Source organism: Orcinus orca, chromosome 8 (assembly GCF_937001465.1).
Source record: "Orcinus orca chromosome 8, mOrcOrc1.1, whole genome shotgun sequence".
NCBI classification, from domain to species: Eukaryota; Metazoa; Chordata; class Mammalia; order Artiodactyla; family Delphinidae; genus Orcinus; species Orcinus orca.
Genome location: NC_064566.1, coordinates 78142476 through 78158904, shown reverse-complemented (window position 1 = coordinate 78158904; position 16429 = coordinate 78142476). Strand labels below are relative to the sequence as shown.

Here is a 16429-nt window from a genome sequence, read left to right as displayed (position 1 = left end):
CAGGTCCACCAAGAAGTAGACAATAAGAGGTTTCAATAAGTAAGAGATTTATTAGGGGAAAGGCGTGTGAAGGAAATAGCAAGGGAGCTAAGAGAGGCTGAGAAAGCCATCAGACTGCAATGCAGGTCAGAAATGGGGTAAAAGAGAAAGAGAAGAAAGAAGAATGCTGGTGGCACAATCCCTTGATAGCAAGGCTGTCAGGGAGTCCTGAGCCAGAGTCTCCCATCAGAGGAGTCCCATGCCTCCCAGTAATGGGCCTCATTTAGTACCCTTGCTGCATTTAGTTACTGACTGGGAGCATCTATGGGAAGCATGGCCTTGATACAAACAGGGTGATGGATTTCAAAACACAGTGGAGCACCTTATCAATGACACTCCCCACAGTTGATGATCTGAAAGACTCACTTTCATGGCTGTCACACACTGGATACCAGTATTTAAAGCAAATCCCAGGTTAGAACCACTGTTCTATAAAATGGTGATAAATTGTATGCTTATTTGATTTTCTGTCAACACTCAAAAGAATAGACACTATCTGATTCCATTTATATCAAGTTCAAAACCAAACTAATCAATGATGATAGATATCAGAAAGTGGTTGCTTCTAGGGGGGTATGGTAAAAATTGAGCACAGAAAACTTCAGTATCAAATAATGGAGATAAAAGCATGAAAGTTGAAGATTGCCAGTAAAGAGAATTACCCAAATAGCCATCGGTTTGTTTCTTACAAACTTACTCTAGGAGCTTCTGTGCATCATAGTATCCAATTGGATGAACAGGAATACTTGGAAGACCGACAGCCTCTGCGATTTCACGTCTATAAGCATATTCTGAAAAAAAGTTGAACATACTTCTAATAAAAATGGAGTCCCTTTCAAAATGTTCTCTGTAAATCAGATTAAACACATTCTTAAATTGCATCTACTACAACTGTTACAATTAGAAAGACAGTTTCAAATGTTAGCGAAAATGTGGAGCAACTGAAACTCTCATACATTCTTGTAAGAGTGTATAATTAGAGAGTCACTTTAAATAACTTCTTTGAAAAATAATGTTATGCTGAATTATGCCCTATGGCAGAACAATTACACTCCTAGGTATTTACCCAAGAAAGATGGAAACATATGCCCACAAAAAGACCTGCACAAAATTGCTCATAGCAGCTGAATCTAGGTAGCCCATATGGGACACAGTCCAGCTGTTTGTAAATAGGAGAATGAATAAGCAATTTGTAGAACAGTCCCATAATAGAATTCTACTCAGCAAGTAAAGGGAAGAAACTATTAACACACACAATAACATGAGTAATCTCTAATCGTTGTACTGAGTGAGAGCAGCAAGGCAAATGATGAGGGAAAATCATAAATTTTTCTATGACCGGGAAATCAAACTAAGAAAGGAAAAAAATAATATGCCTGCTTTGTGGTAGGCCTTTCCCAATGTTCAGTGTGCATCTGTATTGTACATTAACCAGACCTCCTCAAACAGGAGGATGTAATCACCTTTAAGAAAAATGGTTGCTTTATTCAGACAATTTTCAGGTTATTTTAGTTTCTTTTTCATCCCATACAGGGAGTTGTATTGACCAAAACATCTTTGATCAACTTTATGTAGAATGCTAACCTGTCAATACAACACAGAAATTCTTTGTCTCAGAAATGTATAAAATTGCATCTCTAACTCCTGACCAATGGAACAGTTCTCACAGCTTCTGCAAATCTGTTCCCTGGGTTATAATCCTCAGTTTGACTCAAATAAAATTCTCTTTTCTTTCTTCTTAGCTTGACTGTTATTTGATTTTACACCAGCACACAAAAGAATAGTTACTATCTGATTCCGTTTATATGAAGTTCAAAACCAAACTAATCAATGATGACAGATATCAGAAAGTGGTTGCTTCTAGGGGAATATGGTAAAAATTGACCAGAAAGGGGCACCAGAGAACTTTCTGGAGTCATAGAAATGTCCTATATCTTATTTTGAGTGATATAGATACATGTAATTTAAAAAAATTATTGAATTAACTCAAGACCTGTGCGTTTTGTTACATGTAAACTCTACCTCAAAATAAAAACACATTTTCTGTCATTTCTTCAGATTTAAGAAAAATAAGAGCTATTTTTCCATTTTTTTCTTCAAAGTTTTAAATTATAAGAGCTTTAGGGGATTGCAAAAGCTATTCTTTTTATAGTAAAATGACATAATAATATGTTGCATGGGATTTGTTTTAAAATTCTTTAGGGTAATAATGCAAAAGGAAAGACGAAGAGATAAAATAAGATTGACAAAGTGGTGACAATTTTCTCTATTTTTTTGTATGTTAGAACTATTCCATAATAAAAACTAAAATTAAAAGGAAAAGAAAAAAATAGGGCACAAAAGGGAATTCAACAAATGCAAGCCTCACAGGGATAACATGATTTTTCTTTCTACAATGTCATCTTTTAAATTTGAGGATAATAAACAGAAATAGTCCAGTTAATCTTATTTTATGTTCACATGTTTTTTTTGTGTGTGTGGTATGCGGGCCTCTCACTGCTGTGGCCTCTCCCGTTGCGGAGCACAGGCTCCGGACATGCAGGCTCAGCGGCCATGGCTCACGGGCCCAGCCCCTCCACGGCATGTGGGATCTTCCCGGACCGGGGCACGAACCCGTGTCCCCTGCATCAGCAGGAGGTACAATTTTAACTTTATATAACCAACAGAGCTTGGGAGAAGTTGCATTTTTCAAAGCTTGGGAATAAAAAGGCTAAGTAAGTAAAGTTCAGGTAGACTTATGTGATTTTATTATAGGATAATATGTATTGCTTTACAAAAATCTATGATAATGTACTATATTCCAAGAAGATTTACGAAGCCAAAATGCATAAACTTTAAAGGAGTTTACAATTTGATAGAAAAACCAGATGAAATATAAATATGGAAATGCCATGGATACTTCGTAACCTATTTTATCCAAGGTACACACCTTAGTTAGTTTTAAACCACAGAAATTAAGTGATCACAGATTTTTGTAAATGTCATCAACTAGCTGAGTACATTCAAAATAAATTAGCTCCCTTTGTTAATGATCTACTGTTTTACAGCACAGCATTTCAGCATAAGACAAACATGTGGACTCCGGAGCCAGACCATCTGAATTTGAATCCCCACTCCTCATTTAGTGGTGTGATGGTCTAGGGCAGAGTTTGCTTACTTCTAGTCTCGCTTCCCTCCTCTGTCAAGTAGAGATAATAACATAACAAAGCTTATAGGGTTGTTAAGGCATGTAAGAGCTAGCATTTAGGAAATACTCCTTGAAAGTGATCACTATTATCTTTATACAGCAATGATACAATAAGCATTTTCTAGGCTCTAAATTCTAAATGTCATTTCAGGGATTTATAGAACTTCTTTTGTTCTACTATCCCTTATCTACAACTAGAAATTTTAAAAACTGTGAAATCCATTAATTGGGGGGAATTTACTTGTCAACAAAACATGATCTGATGTAAACTAATTTGGAAGCAAGATCTGACTTGAATAGACAGACTATATTACTTACATTCCTCTGCTTAATATGATTATTCATACATTTTACTGCAAAAATATTTACATGCTTGCTTCCCATTTTATGTTCCAGCCTCCTATGTGAATGTTATGCAAGAAATGGTATATGCACCATATTACTTTTAAATATCTGAAAATGTCTGCATTTCAAAACCTATGAGACCCGAGGATTCCAAATAAGGGATAAGGGACCCGAACCAACAATTTTCTGCGTTCAAATTCCTTTATTCTTAGACACAAAGAGAACGAGAAAAAGACATACTTTATCCATGTGTCAAAGGAAATCCTTTGGTAAAATCACTTTACAATGTTAAGGTTTTTGTGATGATTAAGGCCTGGTCACTCACCATTTGCTGGGTAGCCAGGTGTGAGAGGGTCCCCTGCACCATTAAGATTTAAGATATTTCCACGCTGAACACCACCTCCAGGAAGATTCCAACCACCTGGATAGGACTCCACCCCGGGAGCAAAGTAATCAGCAGGATCTGAGTACAAAATGATCCCTTTGGCCCCAGCCAGCTGGGCATTTTTAACCTGGAATAGACAGTCTTTCATATTTTAGGTTGGTAACTCAAAATTACTCTTAAATAAGTAGCTAAACTTTATCTTCAATCTTTTATCCTTAGACTTAAAACAAGGGACATCTCACAGAGAGTTGGCTTTTTCTTTTTCCTACTGCAAGCTCTAAAAATGAGTTTCCAGGGCTGAATCAGCCCTCAGAGCAGCAGATTTTAAAAATGTACATATTAGTGGTAGTGAGTATGTGCTACTTCCTTCCTCTAGTCTAGAAGCACAATAAGCAAGTAGACTCCACAGACTAGACTCCCATTTCTTCTATGGTTGAGAGGGAATATTTCTGAAATTTAGTTTCCCACAAAAAAGGAAAAAATATTAGCAAATCAAGCCAAATTAAGTGATAGTAACTTTCAAAACTGCTGTGTATAAATTGGTTTCTCTCATTACCTATAACAAGAATTAATACTAAAATTTAATTTAGTAAATATTTTCAAAGGTAACATTTAAAACAAAGATACTGAAGGTTAACAACAAATCAAATGCATGCTTCTTTGTAGACCACAGGCATAATGTGTAGGTATGGAAAAAACCTGTTCTGTTTCCCTGAACTTCTACCCTGGCCGAATTCAAATGACCCAGTTTAAAACCCCTGTATATAAGCTAGAAAATGTATCTTCCCTATTAGGTGGGCTGGTACAGAGTATGAGAAGATCACAGTCCTCCAAAAGTTTTAAGGATGTGGTTCTACCCATGTAAGATACAATATAACTTTTTATTTTTGTGGAAAAGAAAAAAAGATTATTTTTTACCTTATTTCCTCTGAAAATTTTCCCATATCTGGCAATCAGAATCTTCCCAGAGCAATTAATTTTCATGTCCCGCTCTAGTTTAAAGAAGTCTTCAGTTCGTGCGTAGTTAACATAGACTAGGTCACCCTGTTGAGATCATGGATGACTTACTACAAGTAAGATTTAATAAAAGAGGTTTTTCTGTGTGAAGACTGTTTCACATCTTTGAAAGAGGTAAGAGACAAGAGTATGCAAGAGGGTCAGAAAAGCATGAGCCTCAGGTAAGAGATTCAACAGAGAAATGAACTTGAATTAAGAAGGCAATTACCTGGGTAGAGACTTATGAGTTAACTATTAAGTTCTGTTTATGTTGATGTCTCCTGTAAAGTGACCATAAAACTATAGAAGTGTTCGTCAGAAAAATACACATAAATATACACACTGCAATTTGGCAGGGGTCAGATATCCGAGGTGAAAAAGCCCTAGATGAGAGCTGTATTCTCTTTGAAGTATATTCACAATGGGTCTTCACACCACCAGGTAAAAAAGAAATGTCAGGTAATACTGCTTTACGGGTCTGGCTTCAGGATTAGGTGCGAGTATGCTAACATCTCGGAGTATCAACATTATCATTTGTAAAATGGCCTGTTAGATTAGATCAGTGTTCTTCACACATTTTTTCTGCTCACCTACTCCCTAGATTATTTTTGAAGAGAAATGTATCCCTCCTTTATTTTTTATAATTTGGATTTTTTTAAACATCTTTATTGGAGTATAATTGCTTTACAATGGTGTGTTAGTTTCTGCTGTATAACAAAGCGAATCAGCTATAGGTATACATATATCCCCATATCCCCTCCCTCTTGCATCTCCCTACCACCCTCCCTATCCCAACCCTCTAGGTGGTCACAAAGCACTGAGCTGATCTCCCTGTGCTATGCGGCTGCTTCCCACTAGCCATCTGTTTTACCTTTGGTAGTGTATATATGTCCATGCCACTCTCTCACATCGTCCCAGGTTACCCTTCCCCCTCCCTGTGTCCTCAAGTCCATTCTCTACATCTTTGTCTTTATTCCTATCCTACCCCTAGGTTCTTCAAAACCACTTTTAAAAAAATTTTTAGATTCCATATATATGTGTTAGCATACAGTATTTGTTTTTCTCTTTCTGACTTCACTCTGTATGACAGATTCTAGGTCCATCTACCTCACTACAAATAACTCAATTTCATTTCTTTTTATGGCTAATATTATATTGTATATATGTGCCACATCTTCTTCACCCATTCATCTGATGATGGACACTTAGTTTGCTTCCATGTCCTGGCTATTATAAACAGTGCTGCAGTGAACATTGTGATACATGTCTATTTTTGAATTATGGTTTTCTCAGGGTATATATGCCGAGTAGTGAGATTGCTGGGTCGTATGTATGGTAGTTCTTTTAAAATTTTTTAAGAAACCTCCATAGTGGCTGTATCAATTTACATTCCCACCAACAGTGCAAGAGGGTTCCCTTTCCTCTACACCCCCTCCAGCATTTATTGTTTGTAGACTTTTTGATGATGGCCATTCTGACTGGTATGAGGTAATACCAAATTGTACTTTTGATTTGCATTTCTCTAATGATTAGTGTTGTTGAGCATCCTTTCATGTCTTTGTGGGCAATCTGTATATCCTCTCTGAAGAAATGTCTGTTTAGTCTTCTACCCATTTTTGGATTGGGTTGCTTGATTTTTGATATTGAGCTGCATGAGCTTCTTGTATATTTTGGAGACTAATCCTTTGTCAGTTGCTTCATTTGCAAATATTTTCTCCCATTCTGAGGGTTGTCTTTTTGTCTTGTTTATGGTTTCCTTGCTGTGCAAAATCTTTTAGGCTTCATTAGGTCCCATTTGTTTATTTTTGTTTTTATTTCCCTTTCTCTAGGAGGTGGGTCAAAAGGGATCTTGCTGTGATCTTGCTGTGATTTATGTCATAGAGTGTTCTGCCTATGTTTTCCTCTGAGAGTTTTATACTGTCTGGCCTTACATTTAGTTCTTTAATCCATTTTGAGGGTTTTTTTGTGTATGGTGTTAGGGAGTTTTCCGATTTCATTCTTTTACATGTGGCTGTCCAGTTTTCCCAGCACCACTTATTGAAGAGGCTGTCTTTTCTCCATTGTATATTCTTGCCTCCTTTATCAAAGATAAGGTAACCATAGATACATGGGTTTATCTCTGGGCTTTCTATCCTGCTCCATTGATCTATATTTCTGTTTTTGTGCCAGTACCATACTCTCTTGATTACTGTAGCTTTGTAGTATAGTCTGAAGTCAGGGAGCCTGATTCCTCCAGCTCTCTTTTTCTTTCTCAAGATTGCTTTGGCTATTCGGGGTCTTTTGTGTTTCCATACAAATTGTGAAATCTTGTGTTCTAGTTCCATGAAAAATGCCATTGGTAGTTTGATAGGCATTGCATTGAATCTGTAGATTGCTTTGGGTAGTAGAGTCATTTTCATTCACAATGTTGATTGTTCCAATCCAAGAACATGGTATACCTCTCCATCTGTTTGTGTCATTTGTAACTTCTTTCATCTGTGTCTTATAGTTTTCTGCATACAGGTCTTTTGTCTCCTTAGGTAGATTGATTCCTAGGTATTTTATGCTTTTATTGCAATGGTAAATGGGAGTGTTTCCTTAATTTCTCTTTCAAATTTTTCATCATTAGTGTATAGGAATGCAAGAAATTTTTGTGCATTAATTTTGTATCCTGCTACTTTACCAAATTCATTGATTAGCTCTATTGGTTATCTGGTAGCATCTTTAGGAGTCTCTATGTATAGTATCATGTCATGTGCAATCAGTGACAGTTTTACTTTTGCTTTTCTGATTTGGATTCGTTTTATTTCTTTTTCTTCTATGGTTGCTGTGGCTAAAACTTCCAAAACTATGTTGAATAATAGTGGTGAGAGAGGGCAACCTTGTCTTGTTCCTGATCTTAGTGGAAATGGTTTCAGTTTTCCACCAACATTGAGAACAATGTTGGCTGTGGATTTGTCATATATGGCCTTTATTATGTTAAGATAAGTTCTCTCTATGCCCACTTTCTGGAGGGTTTTTATCATAAATGGGTGTTGAATTTTTTCCAAAGATTTTTCTGCATCTATCAAGATGATCATATGGTTTGTCTCCTTCAATTTGTTAATATGGTTTATCACATTGATTGATTTGCATACATTGAAGAATCCTTGCACTCCTGGGATAAACCCCACTTGATCATGGTGTATGATCCTTTAAATGTGCTGTTGGATTCTGTTTGCTAGTATTTTGTTGAGGAGGTTTGCATCTATGTTCATCAGTGATATTGGCCTGTACTTTTCTTTTTTTGTGACATCTTTGGTTTTTGTATCAGGTGGCTGTGGCCTCATAGAATGAGTTTGGGAGTGTTCCTCCCTCTGCTATATTATGTAAGAGTTTGAGAAGGATAGGTGTTAGCTCTTCTCTAAATGATAGACTTCGCCTGTGAAGCCATCTGGTCCTGGGCTTTTGTTTGTTGGAAGATTTTTAATCAGTTTCAATTTCAGTGCTTGTGATTGGTCTGTTGATATTTTGTATTTCTTCCTAGTTCAGTCTCAGAAGGTTGTGCTTTTCTAACAATTTGTCTATTTCTTCCAGGTTGTCCATTATATTGGCAGAGTTGCTTGTAGTAATCTCCCATGATCCTTTGTATTTCTGCAGTGTTAGTTCTTACTTCTCCTTTTCATTTCTAATTCTATTGATTTGACCCTTTTCCCTTTTTTTTCTGATGAGTTTGGCTAATGGTTCATCAATTTTGTTTATCTTCTCAAAGAACCAGCTTTTAGTTTTATTGCTCTTTGCTATTGTTTCCTTCATTTCTTTTTCACTTATTTCTGATCTGATCTTTATGATTTCTTTCCTTCTGATAACTCTGGGGTTTTTTTGTTCTTCTTTCTCTAATTTCTTTAGGTGTAAGTTTAGGTTGTTTATTTGAGATGTTTCTTGTTTCTTGAGGTAGCATTGTATTGCTATAAACTTCCCTCTTAGAACTGCTTTTGCTGCATCCCATAGATTTTGGATCATTGTGTTTTCATTGTCATTTGCCTCTAGGTGTTTTTTGATTTCCTCTTTGATTTCTTCAGTGATGTCTTGGTTATTTAGCAACATATTGTTTATCCTCCAAGTGTTTGTGTTTTTTACATTTCTTTCCCTGTACTTTATTTCTAATACCATAGCGTTGTGGTCAGAAAAGATGCTTGATATGATTTCAATTTTCTTAAATTTACTGAGGCTTGATTGGTGACCCAAGATGTGATCTATCCTGGAGAATGTTCCATGAGCACTTGAGAAGAAAGTGTATTTCATTGTTTTTGGATGGAATGTCCTATAAATATCAATTAAGTCCATCTTGTTTAATGTGTCATTTAAAGTTTGTGTTTCCTTATTTATTTTCATTTTGGATGATCTGTCCATTGGTGAATGTGGGGTGTTAAAGTCCCTTAGTATTACTGTGTTACTGTTGATTTCCCCTTTTATGGCTGTTAGCATTTGCCTTATGTATTGAACTGCTCCTATGTTCAGTGCATAAATATTTACAATTGTAATATCTTTTTGGATTGATCCCTTGGTCATTATGTAGTGTCCTTCTTTGTCTCTTGTAACAGTCTTTATTTTAAAGTCTATTTTTTCTGATATGAGAATTGCAACTCCAGCTTTCTTTTGATTTCCTTTTGCATGGAATATCTTTTTCCAACCCCTCACTTTCAGTCTGTATGTGTGCCTAGGTCTGAAGTGGGTCTCTTGTAGACAGCATACATATGGGTCTGGTTTTTGTACCCATTCAGCCAGTCTATGTGTTTTGGTTCGAGCATTTAGTCCATTTACATTTAAGGTAATTATCAATATGTATGTTTGTATTATCATTTTCTTAATTGTTTTGTGTTTATTACTGTAGGTCTTTTCCTTCTCTTGTATTTCTGCCTAGAGAAGTTCCTTTAGCATCTGCTGTAAAGCTGGTTTGGTGTTGCTGAATTCTCTTAGTTTTTGTCGTCTGTAAAGGTTTTAATTTCTCTGTCAAATCTGAATGAGATCATTGCTGGGTAGAGTAATCTTGGTTGTACGTTTCTCCCTTTCATCACTTTCAATATGTTCTGCCAGCCCCTTCTGGCTTTCAGAATTTCTGTTGAAAAATCTGCTGTTAACCTTATGGGGATTCCCTTGTATGATATTTGTTGCTTTTCTCTTGGTGCTTTTAATATTTTTTCTTTGTATTTTATTTTTGATAGTATGATTAATATGTGTCCTGGCATGTTTCTCCTTGGATTTATACTGTATGGGGCTCTCTGCACTTCCTGGTCTTGATTGACTATTTCCTTTCCCGTATTAGGGAAGTTTTCAACTATAATCTCTTCCAATATTTTTCAGTCCCTTTCTTTTTCTCTTCTTCTTCTAGGACCCCTATAATTTGAATGTTCATGCGTTTAATGCTGTCCCAGAGGTCTCTGAGACTGTCCTTAATTCTTTTTATTCCTTTTATCTTTTTTTCTGCTCTGTGGTAGTTTCTTTCACTATTTTATCTTCCAGGTCACTTTTCCATTCTTCAGCCTCATTTATTCTGCTATTGTTTCCTCTGGAGAATTTTTAATTTCATTTATTGTATTGTTCATCATTGTTTGTTTGTTCTTTAGTTCTTTTAGGTCCTTGTTAAACATTTCTTGTATTTTCTCCATTCTATTTCCATGGTTTTGGATCATCTTTACTATCATTACTCTGAATTCTTTTTCAGGTAGACTGTCTATTTCCTCTTCATTTTTTGGCCTGGTGGGTTTTAACCTTGCTCCTTCATCTGCTGTGTATTTTTCTGTTTTCTCATTTTGCTTAACTTACTGTGTTTAAGGTCTCCTTTTCTCAGGCTGTAGGTTCATAGTTCCCATTGTTTTGGGTGTCTGCCTCCAGTGGGTAATGTTGGTTCAGTGGGTTGTGTAGGCTTCCTGATGGAGGAAATTGTGGCCTGTGTTCTGGTGGGTGAAGCTGGATCTTGTCTTTCTGGTGGGCAGGACCGCATCTGGTGGTGTGTTTTGGGGTGTCTGTGAACTTAGTATGATTTTAGGCAGCCTCTCTGTTAGTGGATGGGGTTGTGTTCCTGTCTTGCTAGTTGTTTGGCATGGGGTGTCCAGCAATGGAGCTTGCTGGTCGTTGAGTGGAGCTGGGTCCTAGTGTTGAGATGGAGATCTCTGGGAGAGTTCTCGCCAATTAGTATTACAAGGGGCTGGGAGGTCTCTGGTGGGCCAATGTCCTGAATTCAGCTCTCCCACCTCAAGAGGCTCAGGCCTAACACCTAGACAGAGCACCAAGACACTGTCAGCCACACAGCTCAGAAGAAAAGGGAGGAAAGAAAAAAAGAAAAGAAAATAATAAAATAAAGTTATTAAAATAAAAAATTAAAATTAATTATTAAAATTAAAAAGTAATTAAAAAAAAGAGCAACCAAACCAATAAACACATCCATCAATGATAACAAGTGCTAAAAACTATACTAAAGGAAAAAAAATGGACAGACAGAACACTAGGACAAATGGTAAAAGCAAACCTATACAGACAATATCACAGAAAGAAGCATACAGATACAAACTCACAAAAAGAAAAAGGAAAACAAAGAAACAAACTATATATATATATATATATATATATATATATATATATATAAAAGGAAAAGAGCAACCAAATCAATAAACAAAGCTACCTATGATAATAAGTCTAAATACTAAACTATGATAAACATAAAACTAGAAACAAATTAGATGCAGAAAGCAAACCCCAAGTCTACAGTTGCTCCCAAAGTCCACTGCCTCAGTTTTGGGATGATTCATTGTCTATTGAGTTATTCCACAGATGCAGGGCACATCAAATTGATTGTGGAGATTTAATCCACTGCTCCTGAGGCTGCACAGAGAGATTTCCCCTTCTCTTCTTTGTTCACATAGCTCCTGGGATTCAGCTTTGGTTTTGACCCCGCATCTGCATGTAGGTTGCCCTCTGGTGTCTGTTCTTCACCCAGACAGGAGGGGGTTAAAGTAGTGGCTGATATGGGGGCTCTGGCTCACTCAGGCCAGAGGGGTACAGAACGTGAGGCGAGCCTGCAATGGCAGAGGCCAGCATGACATTGCAACAGCTTGAGGGCATCGTGTGCTCTCGCGGGGAAGTTGTCCCTGGGTCACAGGCCCCTGGCAGTGACGGGCTGCACTGGCTCCTGGGAGGGGAGGTGTGGATAGTGACCTCGCACACAGGATTCTTTTTTTTTTTTTTAACATCTTTATTGGAGTATAATTGCTTTACAATGGTGTATTAGTTTCAGCTTGATAACAAAGTGAATCAGTTATACATATACATATGTTCCCATATCTCTTCCCTCTTGCATCTCCATCCCTCCCACCCTCCCTATCCCATCCCTATAGGTGGTCACAAACTACCAAGCTGATCTCCCTATGCTGTGGCTGTTTCCCACTAGCTATCTTTTTTACTCTTGGTAGTGTATATATGTCCATGCCACTCTCTCATTTTGTCACAGCTTACCCTTCTCCCTCCCCATACCCTCAAGTCCATCCTCTAGTAGGTCTGTGTCTTTATTCCCATCTTACCCCTAGGTTCTTCATGACCTTTTTATTTTCTTTGTTAGATTCCATATATATGTGTTAGCATACGGTATTTGTTTTTCTCTTTCTGACTTACTTCACTCTGTATGACAGACTCTAGGTCCATCTACCTCACTACAAATAACTGTTTCGTTTCTTATTATGGCTGAGTAATATTCCATTGTATATATGTGCCACATCTTCTTTATCCATTCAACTGTTGATGGACACTTAGGTTTCTTCCATGTCCTGGATATTGTAAATAGAGCTGCAATGAACATTTTGGTACATGACTATTTTTGAATTATGGTTTTCTCAGGGTATATGCCCAGTAGTTGGATTGCTGGGTCATATGGTAGGTCTATTTTTAGTTTTTTAAGGAATGTCCATACTGTTCTTCATAGTGGCTGTATCAATTTGCATTCCCACCAACAGTGCAAGAGGGTTCCCTTTTCTCCACACCCTCTCCAGCATTTATTGTTTCTAGATTTTTTGATGATGGCCATTCTGACCAGTGTGAGATGATATCTCATTGTAGTTTTGATTTGCATTTCTCTAATGATTAATGATGTTGAGCATTCTTTCATGTGTTTGTTGGCAATCTGTATACCTTCTTTGGAGAAATGTCTACTTAGGTCTTCTGCCCATTTTTGGATTGCGTTTTTGTTTTTTTGTTATTAAGTTGCATGAGCTGCTTGTAAATTTTGGAGATTAATCCTTTGTCAGTTGCTTCGTTTGCAAATATTTTTCCCATTCTGAGGGTTGTCTTTTGGTCTTGTTTATGGTTTCCTTTGCTGTGCAAAAGCATTTAAGTTTCATAGGTCCCATTTGTTTATTTTTGTTTTTATTTCCATTTCTCTAGGAGGTGGGTCAAAAAGAATCTTGCTGTGATTTATGTCATAGTTTTCTGCCTATGTTTTCCTCAACATCTAAGAGTTTGATAGTGTCTGGCCTTATATTTAGGTCTTTAATCCATTTTGAGTTTATTTTTGTGTATGGTGTTAGGGAGTGTTCTAATTTCATTCTTTTAAATGTAGCTGTCCAGTTTTCCCAGCACCACTTATTGAAGAGGCTGTCTTTTCTCCACTGTATATTCTTGCCTCCTTTATCAAAGATAAGTTGTCCATATGTGTGTGGGTTTATCTCTGGGCTTTCTATCCTGTTCCATTGATCTGTATTTCGGTTTTTGACACACAGTATTCTTGGTGGCTGCAGTAGCAGCCTTAGCATTTCATGCCTGTCTCTGGTGTCCGAGGCTTGCGCCCGTCTCTGGAACTCATTTAGGCGGTGCTGTGATTCCCCTCTCCTCGCACACCCTGAGGTCTTTTGACTCTTTGGCAGTTCCAAACTTTTTCCCGGACTCCCTCCCAGCTAGCTGTGGCGCATTAGCCCCTTTCAGGCTGTGTTCATGTAGCCAACCCCAGTCCTCTCCCTGGGGTCTGACCTCCGAAGCCCGAGCCTCAGCTCCCAGCCCCACCTGCCCTGGCAGGTGAGCAGACAGGCCTCTCGGCCTGGTGAGTGCTGGTCGGCACCGATCCTCTGTTCAGGAATCTCTCCACTTTGCCCTCTGCAGCTCTGTTGCTGTGCTCTCCTCCATGGCTCCGAAGCTTCCTGCCCCCTGCCCACCCCCGTCTCCACCAGTGAAGGGGCTTCCTAGTGTGTGGAAACTTTTCCTCCTTCACAGCTCCCTCCCAGTGGTGCAGGTCCCATGCCTATTCTTTTGTCTCTGTTTTTTTCTTTTTTCTTTTGCCCTACCCAGGTACATGGGGAATTTCTTGCTTTTTGGGAAGTCAGGTTTTCTGCAAGCATTCAGTAGGTGTTCTGTAGGAGTTGTTCCATATGTAGATGTATTTTTGATATATTTGTGGGGAGAAAGGTGATCGCCACATCTTACTCCTCCACCATCTTGAAGGTCCTCCCCCCCCTTTATTTTTTTTATTTTTTTATTTTTTTATTTTTTTTTTTTGTGGTATGTGGGCCTCTCACTGCTGTGGCCTCTCCCGTTGCGCAGCACAGGCTCCGGACGCTCAGGCTCAGCGGCCATGGCTCATGGGCCCAGCCGCTCCGCGGCATGTGGGATCTTCCCGAACCAGGGCACGAACCCGTGTCCCCTGCATTGGCAGGCATACTCTCAACCACTGCGTCACCAGGGAAGCCCCCCACCTTTATTTTTAAGTTGACATCTGAAATTTTTTGGCATGTCTTTAAGTTGTGGTGAACAATGCAATTTCCAGCACATTATAAATATTAACATTTTCAGAAATAGTCTTGCCTCACTTTTTATTTATATCCAAAGGAATTTAAATATTGTAATGATTTTTTATTCAATATCATCCACTTTAAAACCACACTCTTCAGTCAGAATTTTATCATCGCTTTTTCTCCTTGAAGTTGTATTTGCCCGTTTCCCTAAAGCATTTTACTCTAAAGTAAAATGTATTTGTGCTGGACACCAGTGCGTTGGTGTCGATTCCCCTTCACTGAAGATGTTCTTGCTCCTGCTGCAGGGCAGGCTCTCTGCAGGCAGCCTTCAGGAGTCAGCCCCTTGCTTACATTCAGCTACAGACAGCCACCTTGTTCAAGGTCATGCCCCTTGTTAGGATGCACATGTTCAATGACTGATCGATGTGGGAATATGAATACCTGGACATCTTTATCCAGCCCAGGACAATCTTGAAAGGCTATTCTGACTCCAGAGCTGCCCATTGGGTCAGCTGAGGCTGTCCTTGAGCTAGCACTGAGGTGCAGCTTCTCCCTCTGCCTATTCCAGCTTCCTTCTCCTCCCTGCTACAGATATTGATCCCAAGAGAACATTCCTTAATAACCATCTAGCATGCTAAATTCCATTTCAGTTTCTGTTACCTAGAATCTGGGTATATTTGCAAGTCTTTTATTAATCACTGCCAAACTTGCCTTGATTAAGAATGTGTGTGTGTGTGTGTGTGTGTGTGTGTGTGTATAGTGCTTAAAAATATTTATTTCCTATGACAAGCTGTACATGTTAAGAAAATTCTTCAAGAGTAATTTACTATTATAATTATTAGTAGTATCAATTGAGCCTAACAACATCATTACAAACTTTTATAAATAATACATACCTAAGCATAAAATTTTACTTGAAATACAACTTTTAGTGCTATGGGATGTTAAAACATTAGGTCATGGATCTACGGATGAATAAATTATTTCCAGAATGAGTCAGGACTCACTCTCAGTTTTATTTACATTTCTTGTTTTTAGACAAGTTCTGAGAAACCTCAGGATGGGGATGATAAAAAATAGAATTTCCTTATATTATTTAAACTCTTTCCAAGTTACAACTCCTAAATCTCACACTGATCTTTTATCCAAGTTAATTCTAATGATACCAGCTGGAAACTCAATTAGGCTCATCTTTAATTTTGTTCAACTATAAACCATTTGACTTGCCAAATCTTTGTTACCCAGCTATTAGAATCTTTCACTATTGTCTCTTTGTTTGGAGCCCCAGAGATTGTTTTTACTACTCAGAGATATTCTTCATCTTGTTTTAGGATGAATGAGTGATGTCTCTCATTCATAAAATAAGATAAAAATAACTGTAAATAGGGAGGTGGAGACAGAGTACTACCGGGACCTCACCACGGGCTAGGTCTCAATACCATGGAAGAGTCCACTGAGAAATTGATGATGCAACTGATTTATTTAAAACGATCCTATGTCTGCCTTTGGAAAGTCTTCACATACCCTAGAGTTTGAAGTCCCTGTCCTACACGATTTCTGATATCCTATCATTTTATTTTGGTTATTATTTTCCTCTTTAACTACATCTCATAACATGTGCACAACAAATTTATAACATATTGACATAAGGTTGTTTCCAAGCTGATTTTAGGATTCATTCCACAAACCTGTTGAGGGCATATCATTCTAGGAATTAGGGATACAGCAAATCCCTGTCCTTGAAGA

At 37.9% G+C, this 16429-nt stretch overlaps 1 protein-coding gene across 5 annotated transcripts in view; it reads right to left on the bottom strand.

Annotated features, from left to right (window-relative positions):
* The window catches only part of LOC101280978 (glutamate carboxypeptidase 2), a 63810-nt gene that overhangs the window by 32691 nt on the left and 14690 nt on the right, over positions 1–16429 (bottom strand). For 4 of the 5 annotated variants that reach the window (XM_049714083.1, XM_049714084.1, XM_049714085.1 and 1 more), the window contains exons 5-7: positions 4875–5000; positions 3897–4083; positions 737–830 (exon numbers count right to left, since the gene is read on the bottom strand). The exons of the other annotated variant lie outside the window; for it this stretch is intronic. In XM_049714083.1, coding sequence (XP_049570040.1) covers positions 737–830; positions 3897–4083; positions 4875–5000 — 407 coding nt within the window. The remainder of the gene's footprint in view (positions 1–736; positions 831–3896; positions 4084–4874; positions 5001–16429) is intronic. 5 annotated transcript variants of the gene reach the window in all.